This window comes from Pholis gunnellus (assembly GCF_910591455.1).
Source record: "Pholis gunnellus genome assembly, chromosome: 4".
Lineage (NCBI taxonomy): Eukaryota > Metazoa > Chordata > Actinopteri > Perciformes > Pholidae > Pholis > Pholis gunnellus.
Genome location: NC_136530.1, coordinates 14,490,230 through 14,509,382, shown reverse-complemented (window position 1 = coordinate 14,509,382; position 19,153 = coordinate 14,490,230). Strand labels below are relative to the sequence as shown.

Below are 19,153 nucleotides of genomic sequence, written 5' to 3'. Positions count from 1 at the left end.
GTCCTCTATAAATGAACAGTTTACTTCTGTTTGAGTAATGTTTGCTAAAAACTACAGTTTCCAAATAGGAATAAGAGCCTTTTTTACTCGTCAGTTTTAAAATACCTTTGTCTCCAGTAGGAGCCAGTTATTTTTTGAATGACAGACTAACGAATTGTTACTTTTGATCACTCCGTGACAATAAGAAAAACATAGGATAGCACCAGCCTTATCCTTTAAACGAAGAACGTTCTGACTCATTCTGCCCGTTTCTAGATGACGCTTTGACACAATGTTCTTGTGTGTCTCAAATTCTGCCACGATTTTCCTTTTAGTGCTCACCGGTCCATCAATCCTAAAAAATATGGATCAGACACAACCTGTGGCAGACCCGATACGTTCTGAGCTAAAAATCTTTCTGCATTTTGATGGATGTGCTCCTGGGTGGTGAAGCCAGGTGCAAAACATCACAGGAAGACGGATGCAGCACTGGGATATATACGATTACACAGAAATAGTGTCACAAAATCTCTGACAGTCTTCCAGCCTGTGAAGAAAGACAGCAGTAATTTAAAATGGAGTTACTGTGAGGGGGAGACCATGTTTACATGCAGGCTGTATTTCTAGCATCGGCTCCTTCATTACCACCAAAACCACATTACCACCCTGCGTGTAAACACAGTCCCCGCCTGCAGCTCATATAAGTCTCTCCATAGGCGGCGGCTGGGTGATGCTCCACATCTCCACCCGGGATCCCTCCTTCTCCTGTCGGCTGGGACTGTAGGTGCCGTGGGTGGCACGGCGATTTAGCGCCACCACCAGGCTGATGGAGGTGAGAATGAGAACCAGCAGCAGGACGACAGACGCCAGACTGATGGACAGTAAGAGGTCAGAGGTCAAACCCTCAGCGGTCAACTGGAGGGAAAGAGACAAATGTTCTGTTTTTAAGAACCTCATTCACATGATACATTGTTTATTTCTGTCTCTCTCACTCTTACACACACACACACACACACACACCCTCACACACACTTCTCCTCTCCTCACTGCGTTACACTACACCAGGCGCTCCACGCGAGCTGCCAAAGTGCTGATGGATGTGTTTCCCAGCTCAGCAGGTGGGTTGAGACCACCAGGAGCCTCGAGTTGCCGCGGACTGAAACCTCCCTCCGTCTGCCGCCTCTCTCGCAGTTTGGCAACGGCCACCGCCAGCCCCAGCATCACCACTATCGCCAGGCAAACCAGACACGGTGCCAGCACGGCAGCCACCCGCAAGCTGTATGGAGCACGCTCCGTCTGTGGAGGATCACACACACACACACACACACACACACACACACACAGAGGCAAGATGCTGCCTGATGATCCCATTAGCATGAACACCACCAGAAACTCACTCACACACCCAAAAATAGCTCCTACACAACTACCCTGCATGCAAACACAGATTTCTGACCTCGCAAGTCAAACCCTTTCCGAATCAAGCTTCCAGTGCAGCCAGTGAATGATTGGTAACGTTCATTAACCAGCAGCAGATGCACTCACGTCAGTAGTTCTGGTTGGTGTGATAGTCGTGACACTCCGAGTGGCAGCTACAAGGATACCAACAGCAACAACAGCTGTAAGTATCACTCCATTACACTTCACATTTGGGCTGACAACATCTTCATAACTAAAGCCTCTTACTGAGCTCGTCAGGTCACACGAGACTATGAAAATAGGAATCTCAGAAGTCGGCAAACTTTACACTGAGCAATCAACATGGAAACGTAATTCTTATAAAAATACAACCATCCATATCCTGAGGCAAAAAATAAGTTATGCACTCACGCTCGACGCTGTAGACATTACACTTTCTTTCCCTTGCTACAGGCTTTGTTGACTCCTGGAAAGTGCTTACCTGTCACTGCAGCAGAGTTGGCTGTCAGAGTGAGTGTGACACAAGCGAGCCGGAGCAGCCTGAAGCCAGGACCCGCCATCAGTCACCGACTGCCACACACACAGACACGGAAATGTCTAACTAACCAGTCTCTAAGGTACAAGGTAAGGCCACCCTGAAGCCTCGGCAGAGCAGCTACACAGAGACGGCAGCAGTGCTTCCCTGCTGTCAGCACTATCAACCTGCTCTGTGTGTGTGTGTGTGTGTGTGTGTGTGTGTGTGTGTGTGTGTGTGTGTGTGTGTGGGTGCCTGCCAGATAAGCTGCTCTCATACGTTTCTGTGAAGCAGACCAAACTTCTGTGAATGCCACCAGCTCTCTGCTGAAACTGCACTTCAGCACCAGATGCTGCTGTTTTCGCTGGCGAAGCACATTTCTCCCTCTCTGCTTCTCTCAAAGGATGGCCATATCAGTGCCGACACTGAAAAACTGCTTCCCATTTCCTCCCCCCTCTTTCCTCACCATAAGGGCTACCTGTGCTTGCAAAGGACACTCACACACATACATACACACAGACGGAAAATAGCAACATAATCGTACAAAAATACGGGACAGAAGAGAGGACGCAAGTTTACGAGAGAGGAGTGCAACTGCACACTGACCTCATGGTCAAAAGGAACATGGCTTGTTACCGTTCACACACTGAAGGCTGAGGTCAGGGCGTTGTGAAGGCCAGTCAACGTCTTCCAGATCAAAATCTGAAAACTATTTCTTCACGAAAGGATAGGTTTCCCCTTGTTCAAGTCTGTCTTTAAACAATTGTCAGGTGCCCATACAAACATCAAAACTGTTTTTAGCTCGCTTTAATCATTCCACTGGATCATAGTGGCCCTTCATCCTTCCGAATGTGATTCCTGTGTAAGGGGTGCGGTACAAAATAGGACAAAAGGATAATTAAATAGACAGTATGAACAGGATGAATGATTACAGCAAGCAATATAGGCACCTGTCTATTGTTTGAAAAATGGGAAACCTGTCCTTTAATAAAGAAATAGCTTTCAGAATTTGATGTAGAAGAAGTTGATTGGCCTGCAGGACGCCCTGACCTCAGCATCAGTAGGTGAATGGGAGCGAGCCATGTTTCTTTTCACCATGTAGTCGGTATGCGGTTGCACTCCTCTCTCATAAACCTGCGTCCTCTCTTCCATCTTGTCTTTTTTGTATTTTTTTGTTTATTGTTAACCTATCCGTTAAAGGTGCACGATACCAGATTGGGAGCGTTTTGATTGCCTCTAAACTGCTCACAGCAAACGGTGCAAAAAATGGCGGGAGTGCTGACGGAGCAGAAAAAGTGTTTACCTGAGGGGGAACCTGAGGGCGGTTGCTACGCTTCCACAACGAAGCTGTCAGACGGGACGGCGCTATCGGCTCTAACCGCCATACGACAACAGTGTAGAGCGGCGGCCATGAGCTAACCAGCTGGTCACTAACATGCACTAAAAGCACACACGGCTATGTCAGCAAAGCAAGGATCTTAAGAAGCAACACACAATAGAGGAAGAGCAACTTCATTCTTTGCTCAGGTTGACATTACTCGTACGAGATCTTTACAAAGCTAATAGCTGTTTGCTGCCATGTTAATGCTCTGAATGTATTCTTCGTTTTTGCTCAGGGGAACTGTCATGTTAAATGGTAGGAAAGCCTTCCCTATGCTGCCTGCCCACCCCAAACACTGAAGAATAACCTCAGACCAGCAGCACAATGCAGCACTGTGTGCGTATGCTCTGTGTTTGACTCGTTGTGTGTCTATGAACTTGGGCTATTCTGGGATCTACTCACACGACATCTTGTTAAGAGAGATCAAGTGTCTATGTTTGGCGTCACAGTAGCCACCTGACTTCGGCCTCCGCTCCGTTAGTCACAAACACACACTGACACACAGTTAGGAATTCAATGAGAGGATTTGTGCAGCAGTTAACCTTCAACTGCTTAGTCGTCGAGAGGAGAAAATGGAGGTAAGAAATTGGAAATTAAAGCAAAATGTGTGGCGATGAAAGAGGAAAAATAGTTGAACAAGATGAAAAGAGGACAGAAGACAGACAAAGGCTGATACGATTGTTTTTTTTAATTTGACAACAACAAAGACAGAGACTGGATTTAAACCGAGACAAGACATGAGGACAGAACATGATGATGGAAAGACAGACAAACAACAAGTTACTGTCAAACATGGATCATCCAGCATGATGTCAGCACAATGAGACTAAAAGACACAATCAAGTCCTTGGGGAACAGAGATTGATTTATAGTGTTATGGAATGTTGACCGCAACAGCATGGTGAATGCTGATAAGTACCGTTAATGCAGAGCCGCAGAGAATTTTAGGCTTTAAATATCTTTGCCTCAGTCAGGAAGGTTTAGAGACGGAAACTTCTTCTTTGGGTACAAAACAACACACAGCAGTCAGTCAGTCAGTCAGTCAGTCAGTCACCGCGGCGCTCTGAATGCACATCAAGGACAAAGTTCGACATCTTGTCGTCTTCTAGCCCCGCTAGGTGCTTTTGTAACTACAACACTGTTTTTGATAGTTCACACATTCATCCGTGTGGAGCACCCAAAATCCAGTTCAGACAAGACTGACAGGATATCTTCAGTGAGAAACATTATAAATAAAACACGTTCTATAATGTTCTTCGCTGCTTCAGAAAGTGATTTTTTTGAGTGTCGACTATCCTACCCTTTAGACCACAGTAATGATATTGCACTGTTTATTTGATCATTAATCAGTCAATTAACTGCCAACAAGTTTTATAATTAATTAATAAGTTTCAAATGTAAGTCTTTATTTAAGTTTTGGACTTTTGGCCGGTCAAAACAAGCAGTTTGAGTGTATTACTTTAATTTTTAAGCGATAAGTCAAATAATCAAGACAATAATGAACAAATGAATTGATCATGAACATGATCTTTAGTTGCAGCCCTAATGTGTAATTTGTGTGTGTTGGTTTTGTGAGAGATTATTGCATCTGTGTTCTATAGCTCCTTAAATAAGTCAAATAAATTGAGTAACATAGTAAATTACTATACTGAATAAGGTGCTTCTGATGACTAAAGTATAATTTTAAGGCACAGAAACAGCTCTGTGGTACCAATAAGCTCGTCAAACTAGAGAAAACCCGAATGTTTGCAGCGTGCTCTCATAAAATACCCGCTGATCTCTTGTGCTTTGTATTGGAAACCACTGGTCATTCTCATCTTCTATGATCAATCAATCACCCATACACATTCACTGACAAACTTGCAGACCCTATTCTGCCCCCACTTTTCTCAGTCCCAAAGAGAAGTGCAGAGATACACACGCCTGCACACACACACACGCACACACACACACACACATTCAGTCATTGCCTCCCCAGTCCACCTCCGGCTCGTCGTCCAGCCTGAGGATGAGGTAAGAGAGCAGCTGGAAGAGGTTCTGCCACAGCAGCACAGCCACGTAAAAGTAAATGTCGCTTACGTCCGTCTGGCACGTGATTCCAGCGAAGCTCATGTCGCACACGCACACAAACTTGTTGATGAGGTTGCGGCAGTAGCCTCCATTCAGACAGGGGTTGGACTTGCACTCGTCCACCTCCTGCTCACACCTAACAACACAGAGTCACAGTGCAGTCAGGGACACTCATGTCAAGGACGTTACCACTTACAGCAAATAGGCATACAGTAAGTTCTGAAGAAAAACGGGCTCTGCTCTTTGAGGGAGCTCTCAAAGAATCCGAGCTCTGCTGGGAGAACTACCCCCCCCTTAGCAAACACACATAGATCCTGGTTATGTCAATCATGCAAACAAATGTATATCACATAAGGAGGAGGTTGGGGCGGTAGAGCAGGCATTGGCATGATAGCAGAGTAGAAGTGAAACTTGTCAGGACACAACTATGAATATGATTGGACGTTAGCCGAGAGCCACACAGCTGCCAATCAGCTAATGCAAGTGTTCTGCACAAACTCATGCTGTGCTGTGTGGATAACTCAGCCTTAGTATCTCAGGCTGCTCGGGAGGCATTTTACTTATTTACAGGTAGGCCTTTCATTTAGTAATGCTAATATTGTTTTCTTTCCTACCGGTGTCCAATGAAGCCAGGTTGACAGTCACAGTACAGCTCTCTGTCAGTGCAGTTGCCTCCATTGAAGCAGGTGTAGTTTCTGATGTCATCGCCGCACACAGAAACAGGCAGCTTAGGCCGTCTGGTTACAGGAGACAGACAGACATGTAAGAGGGTTAATGCATGTGTTGTTTGTTAGTACCAGAGGTATTGAGGCGTTCAGCGGGTCACGTTCAGCAGAGTTTGACGTTTGTTTTTTTAGGAGAAGGATCAGCCAAGCAGGGGAGACAAACAGGCTCAGGAGAGGACCAGGTTAATAACATGAACGTCCTCAGGCCACTATTCACCAGCAGGAGGTCAAATCAAATGTACGGGGATGAAAAAGCCAATCATTTATCTTTGGCCTCTTTAACCTCGTGTTGTGCCTGAAGCACAGCTGTTCTGTTCCAAAATGTTATTTATCTGTTGTCAATTCATCCATCAATGGTTACAAAATACTGTATTTGTTACTTTGGAAAGTGTCGAATTTTTGGAGGTGAAGTTTTAATTTTAGAGGAATCATTTTGAACTACAGCTGTCACTCCTTTGAAACAGTTGGTATCTCATTTAAAGGCAAACGATGTCACAGGCAGTGTTAATATTAGCTTTGCTTGGCATTTTGTTGCACACAGCCGAACAAAAAAGCAGGCGACGTCGTACATGACATTTGAGGGATGAATATCTGACAGGAAACAAATAGCTAACACCTGAGAAATAGGAAAAAAAGAAGAAAAAAAAACCTTACATTTTTTTGACAACAATGTACCACGGAATTTCTTCAATGCGTTCACTGGAGAGAAACAGAAAGAAAGACGGGGAAAGGGGGTAGCAAGAGACACAAACAAGAGACACAAACAAAAAAAGAAGTCATTTTGATGAAAACTTTACAGCGTAGATGTTCCCAGTAAAAGGTGATGTGCAGCTTGTCTTAGCGAGACACTTGCAAAGGTTTTCCTTGTGCAAAAGAGGCCAAATGCAAGAGGCTGTGTGTTTACAGGATAAATGCTCGGAGGCGTTCCCCTGCTGGTTCTCCGAGGCAAACGTTAGATGACAGGGGGTTTGTGTAGTGAGACACCACAGCAGACTGAGGCCTTTTCTGGCTGACACTAGAATAGCAATGCAACATCTGAGACGCTCACAGCGGGCGTGGTTGAAATGCTGAACAGAGGCAGCGATGTGGAGACATTTACATTGAAGGACTTTATTTGTGTTGTAGTGCGGTCCCTTGTTTGTGCAAATTGGAGCATTTATTTGTGTATTTTGTACTTTGTATAACCAAGACTGTTAATAGAAGAGAAAAGTTTTCTTCAGAGCATACAACATTTATCTGTCAATGTTTCACAGGAGCCTGTGACTACGCCGTTTTATTCTGTTATACTAGTTCTGTTCTGAACTCACTTGCAAATGGGTCCAGTGTAGTTCTCAGGGCAGAGGCAGGCATACCTGTCCGGCCCATGCAGACAGGTGCCTCCATGGGCACACAGGTGATTCTCACATATATCCACCTCCTCATCACAGTCATCACCAGCGTAGCCGGACTCACAGGTGCACTCGTAGCTCAGCCCGTTCACGCTGCAGTTGCCGTGAGCGCAGGGGCTGGAAGCGCAGGTGTCGCTGAAGAAGCTGCAGCGTCTCCCGGCCCAGCCTTCGGCACAGCTGCAGTTGTAGGTGTTGAAGTGGTCCTGGCACTCCCCTCCGTTCAGGCAGGGGTTGGGCTCGCACACGGGGCCCCCGCTGCAGCCGATGAGCGGTGGTTGCTGTGATGTCGGGATGAACTGCCCCTCCTGCAGGCGTGGGAGGTTCACATCGGAGGAGCCAAAGTAAGGCAGGGCAATGCCACCTAGCTCTACTGTGCCCAGGCACCCAACTAGGGACCACCCAGCGTCAGGGGCCAGGCCCCCTAAGAAGATGTCCACCCCCTGCCTGAGGAAGTTCAGGTTGCCTCCTTGGCTCCTGGAAGTGCTGGCGTCCTCTATTTCTTCATCCAGCACCAGAGTCCAGCGGGAGGTTTGTGCCCATGGCGCTGCCATGAACAGGTGGACGCTGTGCCACTCACCGTCACTAACACTCGTCCTGCTGCTGAGACTGACCGTAGACACACCCTGCTCTCCCTCCTCCTCCTCCTCCTCCTCTTCGGTGGGACTCTGCAGCTCCATGAAGAGGAAACCGCCCTGGACGGAGAGTGTAATGAACGCTGAGCCCTTCTCTGCGTGGAGAATAGCCGTGTTATGCTTTCGTGTGCGTAGGTTTAGGGAGAGGTTAGTAAGGTTGCGGGATATGTGACCGTTTCCCCGGTAGGACAACACAGTGCTGTCATTCAGGAAGGTTGCATTGGAGTAGCCTAGGAGATTAGAGAGAATATATGTTGTGTATATTTATTTACACATTCACACGCACCATTTAAACTCTTTTGTCTTGTTTAGATTAGGCTTTATGCATGACAATACAACAACATGGCATTGTGCTGTTTTATAACACTGCAATCCATTTAGGCAACAAGATGGGGTCATCTGTCGGAAACATCCGTAATAAGCAGGTAATAAGCAAGTATCCTTGAGTTAATCCCTGTACATGTGTGGTTCACAAGAGGCAACCCAGCAAATCATCACTAATCCCAGCAAAAATAAGGATAAGCTGGCCTCAAGCCAATCCTGCTTTACGGAGCACATAGAATATACTGTGTGGGCAGATTGAGGCCAATAGGCCTATATAATGAAGCATGTTGTGTCCTTCAGGTACATAGTGGCCAATTAAGTCAACAATGACCGAATCCATAAACAAGGTCAAAGATTAGGTAACGTAGCCTAAATTGAATGTAAATCTAGAAGATAAACAACATTGTGTCTGGGTTTAAGAGCTTTTATGTAACTAAGAAATGATGTCAAGTAGAAGAAGGCAACACACTTTACTACTGTGGAAGTCCATTAAGTCATTATAATAAGGAAGTATATCAAAATAATGACTTACTGTCTCAAAATGATGAGAACGTTTCTCATTATTTTGAGATAATAAATATTTAAATAACTTACAAGATCTTTTATTTCTCAAACAACTTGGACGTTTAGCTCCTGCTTAAAACTGCTGAAATTGTAGACACCACTTACATTCATATCCCTGGTTCAGCATCCTGCACTCTGAGTCTGTGGGGCAGGGTGACAGCTCGCACCACCTGACCTCTTCACAGCGCTGCCCTGCTGTCTTGGGAGGGCAGGTGCAGGTGAAGTCATCCCACACGGAGTAACACATCCCACCGTTTAGACAAGGGTTCGTCTGAGGAGGAAACATACTTTTACCAAATAATATCTGATGTCCTTGCACTTTATATGATGTGTAACTATGTATGAATTGTATCGGAATGATTTCCTGGTCATGAGTGAGGCCTCAATTTAAGCAGGATTTTAAGTTTTTAATCCATTTCTGCACGCCCTGAAACCAGCTCACACTAAAGAGTGAGAATAAGGTTGACAAAGTTGAAAGAAACTCACGCCACAGGCATTGTCCCCTGTACATCCAGCAGTCACATTTTCCATGAGCTCCAGAAGATAAGATCTCACTGAGGTGTCCAACCCGAAGAACTGCAGCCGCCTGTCGTTGATCCTCAGGTCCTGGATACAGCCTTTAAAATATCCACCAAACACTGAAGTGGTCCAACTCTCCAACAGGCCGCCCACATACACAGTGTGTCCTGCTTGGACATTGACTGTCCTGACTTCCACAACACCCTGTTTTTGAGCGTTTACATACAGAGACATACGATGCTCCACCACCTGTACACTCACAAAGTGGACTTCCCCGTCATCAATTGCACTCTGTGCCTTCAGACTCTCAAAGTTATTCAGCTGAACTGTGACCTTGCCGTTCTCCAGCCACATGTGCAGGTACTGGCTGCTGCTGTTGGTGAGCGCCAGGAGGAGTCCGTGGTGCCTCCGTGTACGCAGGAAGAGGGAGATGGAGAAGTCGTCGTCCAGATCATCGGTGACAGTGAACGCTGCATAACTGTGAGAGTCCTCATCTCCAAAGCGTGCGGTCACGTGTTCTGCAAAAAGGGGAAAATATAAGAATAAGATGAAACAAGAAAGGTTTCAGGTTAACGATGAGAGAAAAGTGACTTGGCTCCTAATGTCAACATTAGGAAAACAAATTCGTTCAGCTTAGCCAGCATGCATGTTCAAAGGGGTTTCATAAGTCAAAGATATGGTTTATTTGCAGTCCTCTGAGTGAAAACAATATAAGGAAAAAGATAGCATTCAACCAAAGACAAAAAGAGCTTACACTCACAAATCTATTTGACTAATTTATTCAGTTTTTATCTTCATCTATGCTGAGAACAGACACAAAATATGACAGCTTTGTGTATTTTCAGAACTAACTGACTGTAGGTTTAGGTCCCTGGAAATACGGACAAAGGAAGAGGAAATCTAAGCAGCCAGCAGCCCTCATGTTCTGTGTGTTCTGTGTACACTGTCAGCACTTTCCACTGTGGGTTGGTCACCTTAAGACAGGCAGGACATTGAAAACACACAAAGCTAAAGCAGGGAGGACTAACAGTGTATGACAGGTCATATAAAAACCTTATGAAAGTGTGTGTGGACATGTTCGAATTTGTTGGTGTAACTTAAGTGAGAAATTCGAACTACAACTTTCTATTTCTTATTTAGATTCTGATGTTTTTTGGTTACAGTATTCAACTATCTACTCTTTCCTTGCATGCTCTCTGTATTTCCAAAATAGAATCCCTGTATCCTTAATCCAGTGCGTCAGATAAGAGGATCTCATGCCTCCGTCCTTCGCTGTGGCTTTTGATTGGCCTCATCTCTACCCCCTTATTCTGTTACAGCAACTAAGGATGTTATATAATTACCCACTTAAGAAATTTGGTGAAAATGACCTCGTACCCTTTCATGAAAACTCTATTAATCAGGTTATCTCAAAAAGTCCTGTTTCTTTATTTGATGATTATCAGTACCAAACTTTTCCTTACATTTTTTTAGCGTGAGTGAAAAAAGAAATGTAGTTTAAGGGGACTACTAGCAAAAAACTAAATCTTCTCCCATTAGTTTACACTGTGTTGCTGCTATTTGACCTGTTGAAGTCAATTATTTCACAGCTGTGAACATACCCTCCTCACAGTCCTGCCCCTCATAAGGCCTCAGGCATCGGCACTGGTAGCTCTGCCACAGGTTGACACACTCTCCTCTGTTTTGGCAAGGCACGTCCAGGCAGCGGTCCCTGTGGCTGCAGCCAGGGGACACATTAACAGCAGAGTCGCTCAGCCAATCCTCTGGGACGACGAGCTGCCAGTCCACAAACACATCCCGCATGCAGCCAATAAATGCTGGAAGTGGAGAGTCCTCGCTGGGGCCGTTTGACTCCTGAAGCACTCCTCCAATGAAAGTGTCCTGAGGAAGTGACGCCAGCATGGCCAGGGTGCTGTGGACTTGGGCCGCCTTGTGGCACCACTGGCTCCTACAGCTCCCAGCGTCATCCAAGAGTGTCAGACTGAGCATCCCACTTCCGAGCACAGCCTTCACAGAATGCCATTCTCCATCTGTGACATTGTGTGGAATCTCCAGGACCTGGTTTGGGCTTTCTGCCTCAGCCCCAGCAGAGGCATCCTTCCTCAGTGAGAGACGAAGCTGCCCTTCGTCCAGCTCCAGGCTCAGCAGCAGCCCCCTGCTGTTGCGCTGGAACAGCAACGCTTTGGGCAGAGTAGTCTTGAAGCTTAGGGTGATGTTGCAGGACTCCACGGTGTCCACCAGGGGACTCTGCAGCAGCAGGTAGCCTCTGCGTTCAAAGGAGAAGGTGGTGGGGGTCTGACAGAGGGGTCCAGTGTGACCAGGTGAGCAGGAACAGGTGTATCCCTGAGTCCCATCCAACAAGAAAGGAGAGCAGGAGCCTTGGTTCTGGCATTCATGTCCCTCACAGCCCACTAGCCTCACCTCACAGTTTACACCTCCATAGAGGACACCATCAGGACTCTGGTTGAGGCAGTGGCAAACGTAGCCCTCAACATGGCTCTCACACCTGCCCCCATTCTGGCAGGGAATGGGATCACACTGGTTTATCACCTCCTGGCAGAGGGAACCTGTCAGCAGAAAAATATAAAGTCACACCAAGCCTGTGTTTTTGCAGCAAGGGAAGAAACAAAAACCTCTTACACTCTGTTACCGCTGCCTTTAAACAACCGTGGCCCGTTTTTAATCATGCTCAATGAGGAGGGAATTGTTGTCATTATTCCTTGTTCAGTGGTCTTGTAAACAATAGATTTCCCTGCTAAGTGTTTACTACAAACAAGTCAAATTCATACACCTATTATGGGGGCAACTTACATGAACAAAACAAAGGACATGTGCCCAGTTTTTCTCCCCTTTTCTTCCATATTTTGCCAACGCATGATATGTATATCATGGTTCCTGTTTTATCAAATTCCTTTGGTGCCTTGGATACACTTGCCAAGTCAAGTTACCGCCATACCCAACTATTACTTATCCATGTGTTATCCACATTGTTTGTCTGCTTGTTTTTATTTGTCTCCAGAAATCTTGTTGTGTGTTGGTTGCTATCAGCATTTAAAATGTGTACAGTGGACAAATGGTTAGATTTAAAAGCTTGAACAAATGCACATAAGGAGTACAGCATACTGTAGAAAAATACAGTAACAACAGGTGTATTTGTTTTATATTGGTAAAAGAAAAGATAACAAAACACAGGAATTAAATACTTATTACGTAATGGTGTGCTAAATATCTATTTACACAGGAATGTCTTCTGATGTTACCTGTTCCAAGCAACAAAATCCCCCAAATCCATGGTGCGGGTGTCCACATCATGCCGTCACGTTGTCCCCCAGGATAGCCTCAAACCTGTCTAACTGCACCATATTGGTTTGTGTATGTACATGCCATTCCAGTGGAGGTCTGCTCGGTTTCTACTTCTCTACAACAACGTAGGGCTGAGTAGCTCCAGTCAGGAGACCAGCAAAGCCAGATCCTGGGGATTAAACTAATGCTATTTAGCCACCTTACTGAGTCAATGCCACAGCGACTGGCAGAGAGTCAATTTTTAGAACACAACTCTCAGCAGCTCACAGTCTTACCTCATTGTTAGATCAAGTCTTGTGTAAGCACAAAAACAAGGAATTTCTGCTTTTGCAACTGAAGTATAATTAGATGTAACATCCCTGCAACAATGCAAAGCTTATCTGGGCATCAATGCACCAACAATATACTCTGAATATGTCAATGTTATTACACGGAGTAGTATCAATTGTAAACAGCATTCGAATGAAAACTCGTACATAAAGTTGTGACTATAGCATATTTCATTTATAAAAAAAAATGGCATGCTAAACATGCTAAAGGCAGAGCTACTGAGGTCACCCTTCTAGTTCTGTATATAGCTAAACATTCCCATTTCTAATTTACCCCATTCACCCTGCTGTTGCTCCAACCAGAAACGTCCTTGATCAGACACCTGACTGCACACAATGTGAGATCTGTGTAAGACATAATTAATTCAGTTTGGTTAATCAGAATGGATTACCAGTAGATCCTAGAGGACAGCTGCAGATGTAGCCTGCAGCATGCTGCTGGTCATAGTGTTCAGGAAGCAGAGGCTCGCTGCCGTACAGAACCTGCCACGACCTCTCAATGCAGCGGCCTCCATGCATGCAGGGGTTGCTGCCACACTCATTGATGTCAATATCGCACTGGCGCCCCTCAAACCCTGGAATGAGGAAGTCAGATAGTGTTTTCTAATGGCAATGATACATAGGATTGACAACACATAGTAGATGTGTAAAAAGGGTCAGAATTTTAGTTTGTATGCAGCTTCATGCAGTTGTTATCTTGATAATGACTGGTGTCAACCTCTGTTTTCACCAGCACTTGTCTCGTTCTCTGTTTGCAAATTCATTTCTAACTTCTTGATCGTACCTCCACCTGTTTCTCCCACCTAACTACCCAGTGTCTCTAAACGCTCCTTTAAAAACCTGTTACTCAGAAATACAATCTTTTCCCAGTTAGCTGAGTGAGAAGGTGCTTCACGTACCTGGCCAGCATTCACAGCTGTAGTTACCCTGGTCGTCCTTACAGGTGGCGCTGTTGAAGCAGGGCTCAGAGAGGCATGGTGGTAGTGGTGTCTCACAGAGTCTGCCAGTGAAGGCTGTGTGAGAGCAGTCACAGCTGTAGCTGAGAAAACCACATTAGTGGGAATATTTACCGTATTTCTTCAAGTCTGTGTGAACAGGTTTAAAATGATTGAATAGAACAAATTTTGCTTAAATAAACTATTTCCAACGACTGTCTGGGCCACTTACTCGTTCTCCGTATCTACACACAGAGCCCCATTTTGGCATGAATGCTCTTGGCACTTGTCAACGTTGATTTCGCATCGATGTCCTTGGAAACCGGGCAGGCAGGTGCAGGAGAAGCCACGGACGTAGTCCTGGCAACTGCCGCCATTGAGACATGGCTGTGATTGACACTCATCAATCTGAACCTCACAAATGGCCCCTGTGAACATCAAAGCAGTTCAGATGTCAGAGGGCGAGTGAGCCTGCTACACAGACTGAGGCCAGGGGCCAAAAATGAGCAAAGCTTTCATGTGTGCTGGCTGTGATCGTGAGTGGATTGCTCACAGCAATGCTTCTGCAGCTGTTCGCAATTTTAAAAAAACAGTGCATTGTAGACAATATATGTTTGAATGCATCCCTGCACAAAAAGAAAAATCGTATGGTCTTCGTGCAATGTAGAAGAAAGTGAATAAGTACAACTATAACAAGACATGATTTAGACTGCCTAAATGCAGTAAATCAACAATTAAATGGGGGACACCTGAGTCACTAAATCTATCTTGCCTGTGTCATAATGCTATCAGGCTAGACTTTTTTTGATATTGGAAATAATATTAATATAAATAATAAAAGAGTATAAAATAATTGTATTAATCTTTATTCAGAAAAAGAATAAAGTTAAATTACATCCTATAAGAGATTGAATGAATCATCACATTAGATGTTGGTTGAGGTTTTCAGAGTTACACTTTACTACTCCAAATTACTTTAAAAATAATCATAAATCATATGGAACTCTCACTTGACCAGACTTCTTTGAAAACAACAGTCTACAGTCACGTTAGCAGCTCTTTAACAACATGGATGACCTATATGTTTAACCCCATTCAACATTTCACACATTTGTTCAAATTCATCCAAAACAGAGGTTAGACATGTGCACGTGTAAGCACCGTCGTTTTCTCTATTCATCTAAAATGGCCAGGAATCCTTTTCATAAAGCCCTTTGTCCATCTAGTATTAAAATGATGTGGCCTCACTCTTAAGATGCTCTGAGGAGACCGAGCACCGTTATTTCCACTCACCAGTGAACCCTGGAGAACACAGACAGGAGAACCTGCCCACTCTGTCCACGCATGTGGCTCCGTTCCAGCAGGGCTGTGAAGCACACTCGTTCACGTCAATCTGACAGCGAGCGCCCTGGAACCCCGGCACACAGAAGCACGAGTAGCCGTCCCCGCGGATTCTGCATATCGCCCTGTTTTGACACGGGTTTGGAGAGCACTGGTCCACCGGGGAAGGCAGCCTGTCAGGAGACGCACCTATGAACAGATCACATTTAGAAATATTGATACCACAGAATGTCATTGCTCTCTGTACTTAGACTGAAAAACAACAAAAATATATTGTCATTCCTCCTGAAAAGAAACATTTGCAATATGCTACTTCTCATATTGATTAATTTACAATAGTTTGTTACAACTAAAAGAACATCAGTGACTTATGATCAAAATACTGAATAACATCTGGTTGTTTCTACTTTACTGTGAAAATGATCGAATTATTAAGCGTTAGATTTGTAAAGTTGCTGCCTTTCTGTTTAGCTTTGATAAAAACAACCCAGCAGCTGTCGGTACAAGGACTTTCAATTCAAGAGCCTCTCAAGGCGTCATGGCTGACTGCCATGGTAACCAATTACACTGTTTGGCTTCAGTGTTCAATCTATTTCCATGGTGACTGCATCTGACCGAAGATTTGAAGCATTTACTTCTTTACACTTAACGGTGTGTTTTGATCAGCAGGACATTAAGGCCACGCTGCTCTGGGTTTAGGTCTCATTTCTATCAATGCATGCTATACATACTAATTAGAGGATCAGCACTTCATCCTCCCCAGTGACAACAATGAAAAGCAATTATTCTCGCTCTGTGTATGACTTCATCATGTGCGTCTTAAAAATAGTGAGTTTTTTTGTTATTTGATTTTGAACTTTTCATGATCATAAAATGTATCACACATTTAGAAAAGAAAAAACAAATAATATTGCATTTCAAGGATTCTCATCTCATCGTAGACAGAACTCTACTGCACCTCATCTTTCATATGCAAACAAATAGAAAGAGACTGTTTTAGGTCACTAAATACACAGAACCGCCCACGAGATCCGAACTTTAAATTACAGTTCACAACTTCACTGTAAATGTAGACTCCACTTTCCTTGCAAAAAATGTGTTTGTTAATTATAAGCTTTATAAAATAGCTGATATTGTGGATTTCTAGGAAAACTGCTATTTTAAACCTTAAAATTGTATATTTAAGGAAATTATGGGAGCACCAACTCAGGCATTGGAATGTGCAGTTGTAGGATAGTATTTTCTATAATCTTGGTTAATTTCTCAAATCTCAAAAATACAACTGCCTTTTTTAAGAATAGTTCTGGGAAATAACCTTAACTCCTAAACCCCCTTAAACATCAATAATATAGAATATTTAATAAGAATTTTGCTTTTGGGTGTTCCAACACTTAACCAAAGTTTTTTCATACTTACACTGAGTAAAATATTTGAACTCATGATGTCATTGACCATGGCTTTATTATTTATTATTGCATTATTACATTAGATCGACATATTCTAGATAACTTGAGTGTATTGATTTGAGCAACGTGAGGCGGCACATCATCATTTTATGAAGATGTGGCCACGAGTTGGTCATGCAAGATCTGAAGGGTGAAACAGTTTCACTGTGACCTGAAAAACAGACTTCTTGAGAACCTCAATCCTATGATGATGCAATGCTTATTGCTTCACTCTTCCTGACGAATATCATGTTTACCTTGAGACTTGCCCCCTACAGCTTTTACATATATGCAAGAAAGCATCAAAGACCAGTTGCTACCATGAGGCTTCTCAAAATTGCCATACTCCAGGCAGAACGAATGGGACCAGCTCAGAGACAGCAATCCTCGTAATTTATGGAATGTGCATAAGGGGCCACAGATGCACGATGCCACAAAAAGGCGGCTTCAAATCAGCTGGAAAAGTGTTGCCTCTGTTAGATGATAATCAGACTGAATCACATCTGAAAGTGTGTTTTGCATGATGGGTGCAAGAATAGAGTCAACATCATTATGCCGCTGGGGTCACACATGTAGCCACACAGATATGAAAAGAGATATTCCGGTAATATCCTTCACAGATGATAATGACGCACAGTAATCATGCCTCAAGAGCACAATCAGGCTGAGTGCAGACTATAAAGAAGTAAAAGAGTGCAATTACACTGGGTGCTCCATCTTCACCAACTCAGGCACCAATCGTCAGTCACTGGTGGAGGTCAATCAATTTTACAGACAGTTGGCAGGCTTCTCCAGGAGCAGCTTATACATGTCTAGACTTGGAATTGGAGGTATGGGCCGATTGTCCCGGGGGTGTGATGGAGATCATGGGTCTCAGTGGTGATGCCCTGACCATATGCCTATATCAGCTCTCATGACAACATGGATCAGCCAGTAAATTCAGACCAGATTAGAGGCATGTTGCAGCAGTGTATAGCATATATGTTATGTCAACAAAAACATAGACTCTCATAACCGTGGACAAAAAAAAAGACTATCCATGTATATTTTAGGAAACCATGACAGGCGGTGTCTGATGTAAGATTTGCTCTTTCGTGAATCCAGTGGTCTTCAGTATTCCCCTGAGGCAGAGTTCAGACGATTCAGAGCCTGGCCTGTTGCCTGTTTGAGACACAGCCCAGCCAACCCCACATCCCCTCCCACAGCATGTAAGGCTTTTTTCATATGCAAATCACTTCTAAGGGTCTTTGTTTGGTCCTATCTGGAGGCCCTCGTATGGCACATGTGGGGCACCTGACAGATGCGTGTTGCCGGTGTATCTGTCTGTCTGTTTGTTTCAGTGGTGATAAGAAGACGTGTTATTGTTGGGTGTTTTGTAGAGCCACAGAGACATATAGTCCCATCACTTAACCCCCCCCCCCCCCCCCCCCCCCCCTATCATCACACCCCCTCATGGATCACTAAGCTGCCCCCCCCATTGTCCATAGAAGATGTGCAAAGATTACCATAGACAAAGATGTCAACTTTCACAGTCTTAATTGATATTCCAAGCATGGACTGTTAACATGCAAGCCAATTCTTAGACTCAGAAGCACATCAAAACACAGAAGCTGGTATCAATCTGAACACTGCTTTACTTAATTTTAAGGAAACTTTTGCAGGAAAGTGTTGGAAAAACAAACCTATTAAATTAGTGTTGTAGAGCTAATTGCAGGCATGAGAGAAAACACCCTGTGGAGAATTAAGAGGATGCTAAAACAACTCAGTCTAGTATTGCAGGTGTTCAAATGCAAAAAGCCCTAAAAATCTACTTCTACACATTAACTATCAACTACGGAAATGCATGATGATTATATAGCTACAGCTCACGTCAAACGAGTAGGCCTTTTTCATGGTAAACAACTGAAACTCAACTCATAACCACGGGAGAATAAGCAGTCACTTACCACCAATCACAAACAGTGATGAGATGAGAAGAGCGCATGCAAGTAATTCAAAATTATGAAAGCGAATTAAATCCATAATCGTCACAGGAAATCATCCTGATCGTTGTGTTGAAGTCCTGTCACACACGGATCTCTCCGCTTCTGCCTGCTGCGACCCATCTGCTGTCACCTCCAGATCCACTTGATGCACACTTCTCTTCTTGATGGAATAATAATAAAAAAGACCACAGCGTGGCGTTGAGCGACACACACCCTCCCGCGCAGAGCCGGGCAGTGACGAATCACATGGGAGGGAGTTCAACAGCAATATCAGAAGGATGTTTAGGAATAACATTTAAA

At 44.3% G+C, this 19,153-nt stretch overlaps 1 protein-coding gene across 1 annotated transcript; it reads right to left on the bottom strand.

Moving 5' to 3' along the window:
• Positions 1-675: 675 nt before the first annotated feature.
• Positions 676-18,890, bottom strand: crb1 (crumbs cell polarity complex component 1; the record flags this gene model as incomplete). Its single annotated transcript, XM_079158402.1, has 13 exons — positions 676-894; positions 5,373-5,499; positions 5,978-6,100; positions 6,743-6,787; positions 7,396-8,338; positions 9,102-9,267; positions 9,483-10,033; positions 11,117-12,082; positions 13,540-13,722; positions 14,047-14,186; positions 14,315-14,510; positions 15,376-15,612; positions 18,815-18,890. The coding sequence occupies 13 exons, from the start codon at positions 18,888-18,890 to the stop codon at positions 676-678; spliced, it is 3,972 nt and encodes a 1,323-aa protein (XP_079014528.1).
• Between the last annotated feature and the right edge of the window lie 263 nt (positions 18,891-19,153).